This window comes from Medicago truncatula, chromosome 2, assembly GCF_003473485.1.
Source record: "Medicago truncatula cultivar Jemalong A17 chromosome 2, MtrunA17r5.0-ANR, whole genome shotgun sequence".
Classification (NCBI taxonomy): Eukaryota; Viridiplantae; Streptophyta; class Magnoliopsida; order Fabales; family Fabaceae; genus Medicago; species Medicago truncatula.
The window spans coordinates 47,302,349-47,320,452 of NC_053043.1; the positions used below are offsets into that span (position 1 = coordinate 47,302,349).

The window sequence follows — 18,104 nt, forward strand, 5'->3', positions numbered from 1 at the left end:
CGTGTCTATGAGTAGTCAATGGGTAATTCACGTTTACCCATGGTAAAGTTGTGGATACTGTAAAAAAAAAGGTTGTAGATTCTCTTCTAGCGATCGTCGACGAACCAATAAAATTATTTGACCATTCCCATCATATTTATTATTGTAGACTAATTTTATCTATTTCTCATCGCATAGAAAAATCACTCTTTCTTTAATGAAAAATAAATAAATAAATAAATAGTGATAAGTTTTCTAATTTAGATTATATAAGTATAATGATTTAAAATTCAGAAGTTGCTCAACTGGCAAAATGCCGAAATTGTTAAGCCGGATGCCATGACCGGGGTTCGAACCCCGATACTTCCATTTATGTGTGTGAGTTTACAATAACTTTGCCATTTTATCTATCTACCAAAAATTTTAATTCATTTTATTCTAATTATTGTTTTTTGAAAGCTTATTTTATAATAATAAAATTGTGATTGTTATACACATAATGAAATTGATTGCGGTCTATAAATACAATTTACTATCCTATAAAACAACAACAACAACAACCAAGCCTTATCCCATCAAGTGGGGTCGACTACATGGATCAAATGACGCCATAATGTTCTATCAAAAACCATATTGGGATCCAACTCGTTGACCTCTAAATCTTTTATAATGGTTTCTCAAATGGTTTTCTTAGGTCTTTCTCTACCTTTTTTTAACCTGACTCTCCTCCATTTGATCTACTCTTCTTACAACGGCATCTACGGATCTTCTCTCTACATGTCCAAACCATCTAAGCCTATTTTCTACCAACTTTTCTATTATAGGTGCTACCCTCACTCTATCTCTAATGGTGTCATTCCTAATCCTATCATGTCTAGTCTTACCACTCATCTAGCGCAACATCCTCATCTCCGCTACACTTACTTTACTCTCGTGTTGGCTCTTAACCGCCCAACACTTTGTACCATACAACATTGCTGGTCTGACTGTTGTTCGATAGAACTTTCCTTTCAGCTTAAGTGGTACTTTTTTATCGCACAAAACACCTGAGACTCTTCTCCATTTCAACCACCCAACTTGAATACGATGATGATTCACATATGCTTCTATTTCTCCTATAAATTTATGAAAACAAAAACACTATTTTACTCATGAATAAAAAAATTCTATGGGAAAGCTCAAAGTGAATCAAGCAGAATAGATATCTCTAAGCTACGAATCTGTCTCTCTCTATTGACATGGTTTGATACTATTTTCCTTCTCCATAAGGTACACACACCCATATCATATCATATATATGTCCCTCATCACTTGAGTTCTTAATACATTGTCTTAAACCAACCCAACATAACATGTCTTATTGTTGTTATTGTTCTTGTTTCTTTAATTTTTCATCACTTACCTTATAACCTTAACCTTGTTTTTCTTCCTTTTATTTTCATTTTTCAACAAGGTTCTCTCATTTCTTGCATGCTACCATTATTCTTATTGTTATAACATCAAAAATATATGTTAACTGTCCATCATTCTCTAAGGTTTGTGTTGTTGATTTATAAGTATTGTGTTATTACTCTCTCTATATATATGTGCATATATTATGAATTTATGATAGTGATGAATCTTGTTTTGGTTTTCTTTTGTCTTTGACCCTTTGAATTCTTTCTTGCAGACTTTGATTTGACCCTTCAAAATTTCTGATTCAATTAACTTGTTGTGATGGGTCCTGTGAGAGGAATCAAAAAGAGAAGAAAGACAGAGAAGAGTTATGACAATAATAATGATTCTGCTTCTGGGTCATCTGAGAAAGAGGGTGTTGTAGATTGGTGGGATGAATTCTCAAAGAAGATAAATGGTATGAATTTCATCATCACTGTATTCAATTTATATAATTGCTAAACTTTTCATGCCTGATATTTGATTTTTTGCTGATGAATCATTGTTTGCTATGATGAATGTGTTGGTTTTCAATTTTCATATCTATTTTACATCAAGATAAAGACCCCTTATTTGACTTTCAAGTTGACTGTCATTCTGATGTGTAATCTTCGTCAATCATGGAATATTTAATCAAATTGCATTATGATTAACCTTCAACATAACTGTCGATAAAAAAAAAACTTGAACATGTTTGTGTATCAGTAGTACATTGTTTTTCTTACGGAAAATGTTAGTAGCTAGAATTTGAACCCTAAACCTCATTCTGAAACTCCCAAGGGTATCCTGAATTAACCACTTAAGTTACGCCTTGGGGACTACATCGTACATTGTTGATGGTGTATGTTAAGTGTCTTTGGAGATTGAAGCTTTTTTCATGGTTGTTATTTGTCTGTGATTTCTGGTTTATATGAGGAGCAATAACACGTCTATATTTCTAGAGTATCCAAATGTTTTCATACTAAATATTTTTGATTTCATGTTTTAAAGTAAAGAAAAGAAAGCACATATATATAGTTCTCTTAATCTATATTTATCTGATCACATTCTTTTTTACATATTTTATGAGCTAGTTAACCTAAATTAACTGAATTGATATACTAGTTCAGTTTTTTGGCTCAAATCATTTTAGCCTACACATTCTGTTATGCTCAAGTGGTTAATTTAAGCCTAAGTATATCAGCCTGATGGTAGCAATTAGTATGCGTGTAGCAGGAAGCATGACAGAACAGATTTTAGTTTCACTGTATTTGATATTATATGTTTTGCATTTGTTTTATCTTTGAGGAATTTAGTTGGTTCCCGCCATTGTTGGACGAATCAAAATGAGGAACTGTAAGTTAATTATCACATCATGTCCTGTGGTGGAAATAGAATTCATACTAATTAGATTGTTCAAAACTGAGTTTGATGACAAATCATGTTTTTACAACTTTGTTTTTCATTGGACAAAAGTCTTAACAACTTGAAATACGATTTTCAGGCAGAAAAGCAATGCAGCTTCTGCTTTCTGACTCTAGCTTTATGACATGATTTGATTGCCTTATTTCAAGATTCAGGGTTTGGTATATAGATGTTATTTACAAATTTGTATAGTTCTAAGTAATACATTACATTTGCATATATTTATGAGCTCTTCCTTGTGACATATGATCATCATGGTTCCTTTAATCAAACCATTTACTGAAACCAGACCATGTGTTACTGAAAACCTTTTTCAGTATAATTATTTGATATTTAGGTCAATTCTGCTGCTTGAGTTAGTCACAACCAGTGTTCAGTTTTGAAAGCTTATGATTTAATCTAATAAGCTTTAAATGTAACTTTAGATGATTGATAGCTCGTATTTTAATAATTTTGATAGGCTGCATGGATAATTTTTTTTTTTTAACTGAATAAGCCAAAAGGTTTAACAACTTACATTTCAAAGCAGCATCAGCCGCTATACATGCTTATAGGTTATAGAAAACAAATTGTGCTATTGTGTAGGTTGGTTATAGAAAACATGAAACTTGTTTAATAACCTTTTAGGACTAGCCATTCACATTTTTAGAAATTTTCTGGGATAAAAGTCGAATAAAAATACAAGGTAATAATACCATTTTATGCAGGTTGATTATATTATGCTATTATTGAAGAACTCACATATTTAGTAAACTTTGGTGTTTTTCTGTTGTGTTATCATTAGTGATGTCAGTTTGGTACATTTTTCAAGGATGGTGTTATTTCTAGGAACATGAATAGGATATAATACAATTTTAGAAGTCCATCAGATGAGGTTTTCTCACAGTCACTCTCTAATCTTTTAATCTAAATCATTTTAGTATCATTGTTATGCATTGCTGCAACTCAGGCATGTTATTGTCTTAAACTATGATGATAATTTAGTTGTATGCTTGTTTTTCTCTTACTGTATTTTCTTCAGATTCGTGTATAAATAGTTTCCTCAAACCTTAGAACTTGTGTTTATTGGCAGGTCTTCAGAAGTCACCACCAATGATATCGAGAAAGACGTTTGAGTACATATGTTCACTTGTCAAGGACGATATGACAACAAAATCCGCGCATTTGACATTTACAAACGGAAAGCCAATGTCTTTATTTGATCAAGTAGCCGTGGCACTGAGGAGATTAGGATCTGGCGACTCGCTTGTCACAGTTGGCGATTCATTTGGGCTAACCTACTCAACTGTTTCACAAGTAACATGGCGATTTGTGGAATCCATGGAGGACAGAGGGCTTCATCACCTTCAATGGCCTTCAACGCAAGAGGAAATGAATGCAATCAAGTCAAAATTTGAGAAAATACAAGGATTCCCGAATTGCTGTGGCGCTGTTGATGCTACTCACATCACAATGTGTTTACCTGCAACTGATCATTCAAGTGATGTGTGGCTTGATCATAGAAACAACCACAGCATGGTTTTGCAAGCAATAGTTGATCCTGACATGAAGTTCCGTGACATAGTCACCGGTTGGCCTGGTAAATTGGAGGACTGGTCAATATTCGAGAGTTCAAATTTCAACAAACTTTGTGATAAAGGAGAAAGATTAAATGGAAACAAATTAAAATTATCTGAAGGATCAGAAATAAGGGAATATATAATTGGTGATTCAGGTTATCCTCTATTGCCTTATCTTGTTGTTCCTTATAAAGAGAAAGAACTCTTAGAGTCAGAGGCAAAAACTCATTTTAACAAGCTGCATTTGGCAACAAGGATGGTGGCACAAAGAGCATTGACAAGGCTTAAGGAGATGTGGAGAATCATTCGTGGAAATATGTGGCGGCCGGACAAACATCGTTTGCCAAGGATTATTCTTGTTTGTTGCTTACTTCACAACATTGTCATTGATATGCAAGATGAAGTGAAGGATGAATTGCTCTATTTGTATCATAATAATCATGACTCTGGGTACCATCAACTTATTTGTGAAGGTGTTGATGAGATGGGAGTGGCACTAAGAGAAAGTTTGTCTCACTACTTGAATGGAAGGTTGTATCCATGATTTTTTTAACTTAGCCAACAAGTAAAGTTATCCCCCAAATAGAAAACTTGGTCACCAAGATTATCTCCTCGACCGTATGTGCCTAATAGGATTATATGCTGTTTTTAGATGTGAAGGTGAGAAAAACACAATAGCGGGGTTGAATTGTGTTACTAATTTTTTTGCTATTTAAAAGGTTTGAACATATTCGGTTTGGGTTTGAGTTTTCTAAACAAAAGTAATGATAAAAACTTGAAGTAAACTACTAGAAGGTAAGAGATAAAGTAAAGAAATAGGAGATATAAATGACATAGTATGTTTATATTGATTTATTATCCAACGATAGCCAGTCCAGGCCACCTCTGAAAAATGTCACATGTCGGTTTTTTTAAGAGTCATTTGGTTGAAAAAATTAGATTTTCAACCAAGGTGATATGGGTTCATGACTGGCACACCACAAAAAAAAAAAAAAAAAAAAAAGACAAGTGCTGTGTGTTTTTTTTATTACATAACATTGTTGAGACTTTAAATATTATTAATTTAATATCATTTAATTTAACAATTACATCTTTAACTATTTATCCTTAGTTCCAAATTAAGAATTATATAGTTAAATTATTAAGTTAACGATATTTTAAGGTATAAACAATGGTAACCTATTTGGGTTGGTCTGGTGGTATTGACCTGAGATCTGGGAGTATGCTCCTCCTCGAAGTCTTAGGTTCAATTTTCTCTGATGTCAATTTGGATGGACTAATTTAATTTATTAAAAAAAAAAAAAAAAGGGTATAAACAACGATCACATCAGTAAAAAAGCTATGTGTAGTCTATCATGGAACTCTTGTTAGACATATGTCATAATTGTGATGACTCAATTTGGTAAATAAAAATCAAACGACCAAAGTTTGTAGCAAACTTTTGTCAATACTAAAAATGAAATTGTTAGATTTATAGACATAAAAAAACACATTTAACCATTTATTAATATTTATCTTCTTTTTTGAGGGATTTATTAATATTTATCTAATCCTTCAAAAAAAAAATCTAGCGTTTAATGATGCAAAAAAAAACTTACAATAGCATTTAAATATTTTTATTGATTCAACAATTATAATTGATTAATTAATTTTCCCTAAAAAAAAATTGATTAATTAATTTAATTAGTATGAGAAATTTCCTTATTGTCATGCATAACACCACGATGCAGACTATCAAGAGTTTCCCTAAATAAAAGAGATACTTGTTTAATTTAAGTAAAAAATGCTAAAAAACTATCAATTAAAATCATAAAAATATAAAAATACCACCAAAAAATTCTAAAAATAAAATAAAACTAATGCAAATTTTTATAAAAAAAAAAAATGAAAAATGGGTCTAAACGATGAAATTTTGGATTTTGATGGGCGGAGTCCTGTAAGGAGTCTCTTCTACGAGAGTCATCCTTGAATTTTTTCTAATTTTCTGGGGAAGTTTCGGAGCAATCCGATCAAGTTGCCCGAAAATCCAATTTTTAACTAAGAACAGGTAACAATGACCCAAAACAGAAGGATGAAAGTTAGGAAGATTAATATTGTCCATAAAATGACTATCCATGTTACAAACATGTTTAAAATTTGTGCTGATACAGTTCGGTTTATATAATCTGAACTGTTTTTCTCTTTAAAAAGGGTGTTTACGGGGTGTTCGGATTATGTAATCCAGAAAAATTATGTAGCACCCTATTTTTTTGTAGTTTCCGGATTACAAAATCCGGAAAAATCCGAATTTTTGAAAAACTCAAATTTTCACCCTATAACAAAGAAAAATATGAATCCGGATTACACAAAGGCATTTTTGAAAAATTTACAGAACGCGCTAGAAATGTAAAGGGTGGGAAAAATAATACCTAATTTTTATCAAAGAAAAATTAGAATAAGAAAGTGGTGCGTTAGTCCAAAAGAAGAGACAACTTTTAGACTAAAAAATACTAGCACAAATTTACATAAAAAATGCTGCCCTTGTGACATTTGTTAAAATATACTATAATAAATAAGTTCGTATCAAAAAGCAGTGTGACATTATCGATAAGATAAAACTAAAAATTTATATTTTTAAGACAAAGTTTTCTATTAATGAATTCGTTAATCAATACGCTTTAGGTTTTAGTTTACCTCTTCAAAATATTTGTCTAATTTTAACTGAACTAATGTGCACCTCAATTTTGAATGGTAGAGAGAATTCAAAGGCTATTACTTTTGCACCATACTTTTTCTCGCACGTCCTATTTATTTTTGGGTTGTATAATCCGAATTGAGTTTTCCTCTTGTTTTAGGGTGAAAAAAAAAAAGAGTTTTTCACTAATTCAAATTTTATAATCCGAACACACCCCAAAAAGATAGGGTGCATTCCTTACTTTTTTTCGAATTAAACACTATTATTCAGGGGAAAGACAGTTCGGATAATATAATCTGAACTGTATCAACACAAATTCTGAACATGTTTGTAACTTGAATATTGATTTTAAGGGTTATATTAATTTTCCTAACTCCCATCATTCTGTTTTAAGTTGTTGTTAGTTGGTTTCAGTCGGAAATCCGATTTTCGAGCTACTCGATCAGATTGCTCCGAAACTTTCCCAAAAAATCAAGGATCAAGACTACCACAAAAGAGAATTCTTATGGATTCCGGCCGTCAAAATCCAAAATTTCATCGTTTAGACTCATTTTTCATATTCTCATAAAAATCTGAAGAAAAAAAATTGCATTAGATTTATTTGAATTTTAGAATTTTTTGGGTGGTATTTTTATATTTTTTTTAGTTGACATGTTTTTATCATTTTTTACTGTTTTTTTAAAGTGAATTTTGCAACTGTAATTTTTTTTGGACAAAATTCACAATTTTTTTTTTGTTTTTTTGTGGTGGTCGGGATTGGAACCCCGAGCTTGCATATTTTTATGCATTGTCCATACCAACTAAGCTAAGCTCACGATGACGGACAAAATTCTCAACTATTGAAATGAGAAAGATTTTGATTGTTGCTTATATATAACATTATTTAGGATTATATAATCCGAACACAACTCCATGAGCATTTTTGTAAAAAAAAAAAGGGTGCATGAGAAGGTTATAAGGTGGGAAAAGTAATAGTCGAATTTAAGATATATATTGGGCCAGATCATAATCGTATGTAGACAATCTCAAATATTTAATGGATGGTGCTAACAACACTCTTATTTCAACACTCCCTAATACTTACTTTCATAAAATTATATAAAATCTTTAAAAAAAAACTTAAAAACATATATTAACTTAATGTTACAATGCTTAATATTGTTTTATTCGATTCATATTTTTTTAATTTGATTGTTGGATTGTAAGTTTATATCGTATAGATCATTTGTAAATTTTTTACACAAATCTAAAATTATTTGATATGATTTTGAGACTCAACAAGATTAACGATGTTCTATAAAAGCACACAAACCCTTAATCTTGATAGATCTTAATAACACTTCAAATAATTTTAGATTTGTGTAAAGATTTGCATGAATGATCTATATAATAATATAAACTTACAATCCAACGATCAAATTAGAAAATATAAATCAAGTAAAATGATATTCAGCGATGTAATATTGCATTGGTGTAATTTAATTCCTTCCCATTGATGTAAAATGATATGATTTTAATCCTTACTTTACCCTCTCCTTTTGTTAAAAATATAAATACATAATTGAGAGAGAGTAAGACAAAGATAAAGATAGATAATACAGAGGGTGTGGGGGTGGGGCGCGCGTATTGGAGAATATTTGATGTCTTCAATCAACATACATTGTTGAAAAATGAACTTGTTATTGTTAGAAGATAAATCACAGTTATTTCTCTAATATAACTCAGTTGGTAGAAACATCATACTTCCTTCGGTCTTATTTATAAGAGAAAGTTGATTTTTTAGATATATTGAATAATTTATGTATCTAGTAAAAAATATAAACCAAATACATAAATTATTTAATATATCTAAAAAATTAATTATCTCTTATAAATAGGACCAGAGGAAGTATTATATATATAAAGGTCGATGTTTGATCTCCAAATTTTCCATTTATTTTTTTTAAAGGATGAATTTCTTACTATTATTCTACTTGACTAAAAAAAGAATATAAGTCACAGTTCTTTCAAAAATAGTCATAGTTGAAATATATTTGTCTGATCTTCGTCAATAACATCCCATTTGTCATAGACTAAATTTACATATTCCCCCTCTCATAGAAAAATCACTATTTTTTTTTGAAAAGAAAAATTGAATATAACACTATCTTTTATCTTTTGTAAAAAACATGGTGTTGACCTCGATTGAGTTTGAGTGTCAGTGATTAATCTTACATCTAATATGAATTGCATCAATGTTGGATATAGAATAGAAGTAACTCATTCCTTTCAAAAGGAAAAAAAAGTAGATTATATATGTCATGTTTTAAGATTTGGGATGTATATATAGTGTTTGATCTCTTGGTTGTCTTGAATCATTGGTTCATTGTTAATCCCGACACTGCCTTGAATCAGGGTCGGTCCAGGTATAAGCGGTTCAAACCTCCACTTTAAGCATAAAAAATACAATACTTTTAGTAAACGAGTTTAGGCCTCCAAATTAAAAAATATATATATACAATTAATATAGGTATTTATATAAGGTCGATATATGTATTTATATAAATTTACACACATTTTTTTTAGATAGACACAATAACAAATAACCATTAAAACTAATAGGGACGAGGTTCAAAACCCCAATCACGACGTCTGACCTAACACTTTCAATATTTTTATACATTGAGTTGGGACTTTTGTACACATACATACATTGTTAATTGTTTTTTGAAAGGATACATTGTTTTTTTTTTGAACAAGCAAAAATGAATTATATTAACACGGACAACGTAATTGTTACACCAGAGGGTGTGCCAAAATAATCACAGAAATGTCAAAGTACAAACAAGATTACAGCCAAGTCAGTCAATGCACAAACATGAAAGGGGGTTCGACCATCAAATATGAGTACCAAAGCTAAATACAACATTACGAGATTTTAACCACCATAAAGAAGATGATTTGACTTTATCTAACATGTGTGGTAAAGAGCTTTGTCTATTTCTAAAAATCATTTCATTTCGTTCATTCCTCAAAACCGAAACACAAAGCAATCAAATCAAGTGGAAAAATGATCGTCGCAATCTCGAACAATCTCGAACAACTTGCGTAGTTAATAAATTGCAAAAAATGATCTGAAGTTGTCTGAGAGTCAACCCCTACCACTCCGAGCCATGCCCGCATCAATGGCCATAAGGCACCAAAAGTTGGACAAGACAAGAACAAATGATTGACATCTTCAACGTGCCCGCATCCAGTGACACACAACCGCGCCTCCAAGGGAATAATGCCACGATTTGCCAAATTATTTTTTGTAGGTAACCGATCCCTCAGAAGCCGCCAAGCAAGGATAGAGACTTTGAGAGGAACCTGTTTATGCCAAATTAACTCCATATTTGGATGTAACTGAGGATGTTCCTGCGATGTCAGCATGTCATAAACTCCACATACTGAATACCCACCATCCTGATCTGGTAACCACAACCATCTATCTGCCACTGATTCCTGCAAGGAAACTGTAAATAATAAAACCCTACACTCCTCTACCAACTCTTCCTCCCATGCCCACAACCGACGACGCCATTGCAACGCCTCCCCACCCACATCCACCCCCAACAAGAACATATTCCTAACTGTGATTGATACATTGTTATTGTTATCTATACTATATATAAAGAGAATAAGGGGTTTTGGGAAGATTTTGGGATGACTTTTTTGTTATTTCAATTAAATCTTTAAACAAATTTTCCAATAATAATGTTATATTATTGGTGTTATAAAAAAGAATAGAGTTTTTGTTATATTTATTATATTATTGTTGTCATTGAAAAATATAAATATGGTTTGCTTAGTATGTTACATTTCAAAGTCACATATATCTACACTTTATAATTTTAATCTATAACAAAAAATTTATATAAAATATCCTTTGTCATTTACACGTAAAATTTCTATAAAATATCGTTGATAATCTACATGCATTAGCGCAATAAAAATAGCGGAAAGACTGGCGCTCACGTGCCCGTCTTTCCGGTATACATAATTAAATTGAATGAGGTCGATATATGTATCTATAAATATTTACTTATGATAACCAAACCACTATTCTACTCATCAATAAAATTCTGTGGGAAAGCTCGAAGTGAATGAAGCAGAAGAGAAGTCTCTAAGGTACGCATCTCTCTCTATTGACATGGTTTGATACTCTTTCTCTTCTCCCCCATTCATATCATATATTAATATGTCCCTCATCACTTCACTTGTTAACACATTGTGTTAAACCAATCTAACATATCTTAATGTTGTTATTGTTGATGCTGCTTGATTTTTTCATCACTTACTTTATAACCTTAACCTTGTTTTTCTTCCTTTTTTTTTCTCTCACTATAGTTGTCTCCTTATTTGCATGCTACCATTGTTCTTATTGTTATAACATCAAACATATATGTAACGGTCCATCATTCTCTAGGTTTGTGTTGTTTGACTTATAAGTGTTGTCTTATTACTCTATATATGTATATATATTATGAATTTATGATAGTGATGAATCGTGTTTTGGTTTTCTTTTGTATTTGACCCTTTGAATTCTTTCTTGTAGACTTTGTTGCCCCTTCAAAATTCTTGATTCAATTAACTTGTTGTGATGGGTCCTGTGAGAGGAACCAAGAAGAGAAGAAAGACAGAGAAGACACATGACAATAATAACGGTTCTGGTTCTGCTTCTGGGTCATCTGAGAAAGAGGGTCTTGTAGATTGGTGGGATGAATTGTCAAAGAAGATCAACGGTATATTTCTTGGTTTTGTTGATGCATCATTGTTTGCTATGATGAATGTGTTGGTTTTCAATTTCATATCTATTTTACAAATTCTTGGTTTTGTTCCTTTTGTCATTGAAATTCTTTAACACTGTATCACACAAATGTATAAGATAAGGACCCCTAATTTATTTGACCTTCAATTTGATTGTCATTCTGATCCTGTTTTCTTACCAATCATGGAATATTTAATCAAATATATAATCGCATTATTATTAATCTTGAACAAGTTTCTGTATCACATAGTACATTTTTTTTATAGCCAAAATTTAGTGGTTAGTAGTCAGGGTTTGAATCCGGAACCTCATTCTCAAACTCCTTCAGGTGTCCTGAATAAACCACTTGAGTTATACATTAGGGACCACATAGTACATTGTTGATGGTGTACCTTCAATTTCAATGGAGATCGATGTTTTGTTCTTTATTGTGATCAGTCTGTGTTTTGTACTTTATACGAGGTCTAGTATCGATTTTATATTTCTAGAGTGTAATTTCGGGTTTATATTTCTGTTGATGTTTAGTAGCATTGCTTTATTGCACTTCTGCTTTCCAATCATTAGAGTTCTAACTGATAGAGAAGGAAACTAAATTTTGTTATCTAATAGCATTTTTTTTTACATATCTTGTGAGCTAGTTAATCTAGATTAATTGAATTGATATAATACCCTTCAATATTTTGGCTCAAAGCATTTTAGCCTATACATTATGTTCTGTTCAAGTATAACAGTTTGATGGTTGCAATTAGTATGCATATAGCAGGAAGCATAACAGAACATATTTTAGCATCAAAAGAAATTTAGTTGGTTCTTGTCTTTGTCTGAGGATCAAAAGAATTTATATTCATTAGACTTCTTAAAAATATATGATTGTAGAAAATTTCTGTTATTTAGTAGAAGAAGGAAAAATATGCAGTCAACAAGCAACTCATGAATATTCTCCTAGAACAATTCTTGTGTGAGCACAGTTTTTATAGACACAACCAATTAAAAGTTATAGATAAGATTAACATAAACTCGACATAGTATATGATCCAAATGTTTATACACAGAATATTTTTAGTGGAGAGGCGAAGTTCTTTTTTATTTTACATACCCTCAATAGATTTCAAAACTGAGTTTGATAAAGAATCATGTTTTTACTACTTTGTTGTTTATGATTTGATTGGCTTGTTTCAAGATGTAGTAGGACTTGGTATATAGTTGTCATTGACTAGTTTGCATAGTGCATTAGTCCTAAATGCATTATTATTTAAGTTAATGACAATGAACCAGGGCTTTCAATTCTTGGCTCATTTTGTATGCTTTTACCAGTGATTTTTTTTTTCCCAGTGTGTTCATACTTCTATTTATCTATACCAACTTGATAATTGCTTACAGATTTTACTTGGACTGGGCTATATTTATGTGTTTTTCGTCCGCTGCTCTTAGATAAACTACATCTATTCATCCTCTGAATAGTTTTAAAATGGGTTTTCCTTGTGATATAGATCATCAACCATGTTTACTAAAGCTTGCCAGGGCTTTCAATTTCTGCTGCTTGAGTTAGTCACATACAATATTCAATTTTCAAAGCTTGCCAGTTCTGCAAGTAATTTGTTTTTCTTTTTGAACGGAACGCGCCAAAAGGTTTAACAACTTACATTTCAAAATAGGACCAACCACCATACATGATTATCTAGGTTATAGAAAATATGGAACTTGTTAAATAACATTTTGGGACTAGCCATTCGTATATTTTGAAATTTTTTGGGATGAAAGTTAAACAAAAATATAAGCTGATGCCTTTTATGATATTGTTTAAATCAAACTCATATCTCGCAAACTTTGGGATTTTCGGCTGCGTGATCATTTAGTGATGTCAGTTTGTCTTGTTTTTATTTTAAGTTAAAGATCATATTAGGAGACTTGTATATAACACAATTTTAAAAGTCTAGGATCAGACAATTTTTTCTCTCACAGCCACTCTAATCATATAGTCTAAATGATTACAATATCATTTATGTAATGCATTGCTGCAACTCAGGCATGTTACTGTCTTAAACTATTTAGTTCTTAGTTTGTATTATTAACATTAAGAACTAGTGTTCATTTGCAGGTCTTCAGAAGGCACCGCCAATGATCTCCCGAAAGACGTTTGAGTACATATGTTCACTTGTCAAGGATGATATTGCAAAAAAATCCTCTCATTTCTCGTTTTCAAACGGAAAGCCAGTGTCTTTAACTGATCAAGTGGCCGTGGCATTGAGAAGATTAGGATCCGGAGACTCGTTTGTTACAATTGGTGATTCATTTGGTCTAAGCCACTCAACCGTTTCGCAAGTAACATGGCGATTTGTTGAATCCATGGAAGAGAGAGGGCTTCATCACCTGCAATGGCCTTCAACACAAGAGGAAATGAATTCCATTAAGTCAAAATTTGAGAAAATACAAGGCTTCCCCAATTGTTGTGGCGCTGTTGATGTTACTCACATCACAATGTTGTTACCTGCAACCGAACAATCAAGTGATGTGTGGCTTGATCATAAAAACAATCACAGCATGGTTTTGCAAGCAATAGTTGATCCTGACATGAAGTTCCGCGACATAGTAACTGGTTGGCCAGGTAAAATGGAGGATTGGTCAATATTCGAGAGCTCAAATTTCAACAAACTTTGCGATAATGGAGAAAGACTAAACGGAAAGAAATTAAAACTATCTAAAGGATCAGAAATAAGGGAATATATAATTGGTGATTCAGGTTATCCTCAATTGCCTTACCTTGTTGTCCCTTATGAAGAGAAAGAAATCTTAGAGTCAGAACCAAAAGCTAAGTTTAATAAGCTGCATTTAGAAACTAGGATGGTGGCACAAAGAGCATTGACAAGGCTTAAGGAGATGTGGAAAATCATTCGTGGAAAAATGTGGCGGCCAGACAAACATCGGCTGCCGAGGATTATTCTTGTTTGTTGCATACTTCACAACATTGTTATTGACATGCAAGATGAAGTGAATGATGAGTTACTATGTTTCTATCGTAATAATCATGACTCAGGTTACCATCAACTTGTTTATGAAGGTTTTGATGAGAAGGGAGTGGCACTAAGAGAAAGTTTGTCTCACTACTTGACTGGAAGGTTGCACACATAATTTTTTGTCCATCATTGCTAGCATTTGGTATAGCTTAAAAATTTAAGTGGAATTGAATCATGAAAGATTATAAGAAAACATAGTATAGTATGATATAGTTGCTCCTCTTTGATTTCTAGACTGTAAATAATTTGGATGATGCCTGTGTACATTTTACCAAATTATAATTTTGAGGATTGGAGTGGTAAACTCGCATTATAATACTGATCATAGATTTGTTGCTGGAGTAAAGGTTGTTCATCATTACTGCTGATTATGTTCATTTCAAATTATTATGAATATTCCGTGTAAAACCTTTTTTTTTAATAGGGTGTCCTCGGTCGTGCAACTTCAAAGACTAGTTTCACGAGCCGAATACAATGGACGGTAAAAAAATTCTCAAAAGTTTTAACGTTAATGCATTTCAGAATTAGATTTGAACTCATGATCTTTATTAAATTTGAAGAGACATGAATCATCCCATCTAGATACTCTTTTGATCGTGTAAAACCTTTTATAAACAAGTAACCTCTATTTTTTATTTATTTTAAAAATTTGATATCCGACTTAAAGAATCGACTAATTCTATGAGTTTGAACTTTATTAATACTATTTTAATTGTAATGAATAAATAAATCGTAATAAGTGTTGTTTTAGGTTTTAATTGAAATATTAACTAACTTATTAGTTCCTTCCTTATTCAAATATGAATAAAGATAAATTGACACCCTTAATGTTTACACTTAAATATGAATGAAGATAGATTGGTCACACAACTAAAAAATGTGGTCACACAGACCATATATTTGGTTAACTTAAATTTTTCAGAGTGGTACAAAGGGGTATACATATTAAGGGTGTCAATCGATCATTGTTGTTCAAATATATTACTTTTGATACTACCTAAACCTTGAATTTTTTTGGTGAGATAAAGGGATAAGGTGTAAGTCTTGCTTGGTCACAAATAACAAATAAAAAATATTTGGACACACGCTCATAAACAAAAAAATTAAATAAAAGAGAAATAAATTAATTACATCATTTTTTTATTATTTTTTCCTTTTATCTTTTGCGTGTCCAAATATTTTTTATCTGTGTTTGTTAAGTGCGTCAAAAAAAGGGAAGAACTATTAAGGACTAGAAGCCTTGTAAAAAAAAAAGGCTAGAAGCCAATTAAACCCTATCTAAAAGTCATATATCCAGTAACTTTTTTTGTAAAGAAAACTTATATTACTTTAAATAATAATAACAACAACAAAAACAATTGCTTTTTGTGGTGAACAACAACTATATATAACTATACAAATGATATTTGTACAATCATTTTATTATAATTTTTAAGACATCCGTATCTAAAATACCTATTGTATTTTTACATTCTCTATTGTTTTGATTTTCGTGTCAATACTTATATTTCTTTGTTTTTTTTTTGTGTCATAAATTATCTTAAAAATAATTATTTAAATAACACACCTTAGTAATACGGTCCTTGTTACGTAGAGTACATAAAACTAGAAAAAATATAAAATAAGTGCAAAGAATATGTAGTAATCTGTATAATAATATATTTTTCATGTGGAATATTCAGCCTTATCTATAATTATTTTTAAAAAATATATATAATTATTTTTCGGCCTAAGTATTAATAAATTTGCATAGGCATCAGGGCCGTTCCTAAGTATTCGGAGGCTCGGCTCTCATGTTAAAATAGGCCCTTAATAAAATAAAAACGTAAATTTTTAAAAGAGCAATTATCTATTTAAATTTAAAACAAGAACCGTAAAGATAAAAAATAAAAGCCTTTATTGTAACTAACACATAAAAGATCAATATTCTAATCAATAATATAAAACTACAATTTAAGCGAATATCTATATTGATTTTCTATGTTATATTTTTCCTTAGTTTGTACAAAGCCGATAATAAAAGGTTTACACTGTTTTTTAGAGAATAATTATTATGTTTGTTCTTTCAAATGAAAAATTTATAATATTTGTTGTTAGAGTTTAACTACCTTATACAATAATTGTGGACAAAAGATTACAAGATATGTTCTAACAAAAGAAGAAGAAAAAAAATTATATTATGTTTTGATTAGTAAAAATATTAATTAAAGAAACAAAAAGGAAAAGAAAAGAAGAAAATCATAAGAGAAAAGTGTTGAACCCAAGAGACCCATGGAATCCCAACTTGCTTTTAAACCACTACGCCACTTCAGCAAGCTCTTCAAAATAATCACGCTAGTTGTTTTTATTACTTATTTACTGGGCTTTAATATTTTTTTGAGGCCCATCCTCGAGGGAGACCCAGCTCGTTTAAGCTGTTTGCACCCCCTCAAGGATGCCCCTGATAGGCATAATACGTTTTCATGTAAATTACTCCAATGAAGAAAAATAAATCAACACCCATTTACTCCTGTGATCATATAAGAATTTAGTCAAAATCTACATATATCCTACTCAAACTATCAGTTCCACTTCCACCTACCACACATCAAAATGAAGCAAATTATTTTTTATTTTTTTTTGGCAAAAGAGTACAAAATAGAAAAGGGGGAAATAACCAAAAACCTTTTCAAAAGGTGATGTATCTAAAGTTGGGCATTCCCAACCTATTCTTGATGCACTCTCCCCTAACAAAGTCAGGGACAGTATCAAACCAAAATAAATCTAAAGAAGACAAAGTTAAACCAAAGTTAGCCAGGCTATCTGCACAAGTGTTTCCTTCTCTGTAAATGTGTGTGGCGCAGAACCTCATCCTATGAGTTAACTTGAGACAGTTTTCCCACCTATTTCTAAGGGCCCAAGGAACAATGGAGATTGACTTGAAAGCAAGAATAACAAGTTGAGAATCAGACTGAAGCCAAATATTGAAGAATCCCATTGAAGAAGCTAATTCTATAGCATTCATAGCAGCAAGCAATTCGGCATAGAGAGCATTTCCATTACCTAGAAATTGAGATAATCCTCCAAGACAAAAACCTTATGAGTTGCGAAATATACCTCCTGCTGCAGCTTTAGCAGGGTTTTTGACAGCAGCACCATCAGTATTGATTTTGATCCAAGAATGGATAGGAGGAGTCCAAATGATTTCTTTGGTTATAGGAGCTTTGGGAGGTCTGATAAAAACCTTGCAGGACTTCATGATGGAGAATTCT

At 31.5% G+C, this 18,104-nt stretch overlaps 2 protein-coding genes across 3 annotated transcripts; both read left to right on the forward strand.

Moving 5' to 3' along the window:
* The first annotated feature begins 1,137 nt into the window (after positions 1–1,137).
* Positions 1,138–5,113, forward strand: LOC112419094 (protein ALP1-like). Of its 2 annotated transcripts, none has more exons than XM_024776005.1 (3): positions 1,138–1,248; positions 1,649–1,831; positions 3,890–5,113. In XM_024776005.1, the coding sequence occupies exons 2-3, from the start codon at positions 1,696–1,698 to the stop codon at positions 4,918–4,920; spliced, it is 1,167 nt and encodes a 388-aa protein (XP_024631773.1). In that variant the 5' UTR covers positions 1,138–1,248; positions 1,649–1,695; the 3' UTR covers positions 4,921–5,113. The 2 variants fall into 2 exon arrangements, with proteins under 2 accessions (XP_024631773.1, XP_024631774.1); XM_024776006.2 differs by lacking the exon at positions 1,138–1,248 and adding an exon at positions 1,291–1,514.
* A 6,013-nt stretch (positions 5,114–11,126) lies between these two features.
* LOC25487867 (protein ALP1-like) lies at positions 11,127–15,199 on the forward strand. The gene is made up of 3 exons (XM_024776340.1): positions 11,127–11,199; positions 11,627–11,813; positions 13,938–15,199. The coding sequence occupies exons 2-3, from the start codon at positions 11,672–11,674 to the stop codon at positions 14,966–14,968; spliced, it is 1,173 nt and encodes a 390-aa protein (XP_024632108.1). The 5' UTR covers positions 11,127–11,199; positions 11,627–11,671; the 3' UTR covers positions 14,969–15,199.
* The last annotated feature ends 2,905 nt before the right edge of the window (positions 15,200–18,104 follow it).

Excerpts from the sequence above, each read along its gene's own strand:
- LOC25487867 (XM_024776340.1), top strand. The coding sequence starts at position 11,672 with ATGGGTCCTGTGAGAGGAACCAAGAAGAGAAGAAAGACAGAGAAGACA. Across the intron at positions 11,814-13,937 it reads ATTGTCAAAGAAGATCAACG|GTCTTCAGAAGGCACCGCCA; the intron begins GTATATTTCTTG and ends GTTCATTTGCAG.
- LOC112419094 (XM_024776005.1), top strand. The coding sequence starts at position 1,696 with ATGGGTCCTGTGAGAGGAATCAAAAAGAGAAGAAAGACAGAGAAGAGT. Across the intron at positions 1,832-3,889 it reads ATTCTCAAAGAAGATAAATG|GTCTTCAGAAGTCACCACCA; the intron begins GTATGAATTTCA and ends GTTTATTGGCAG.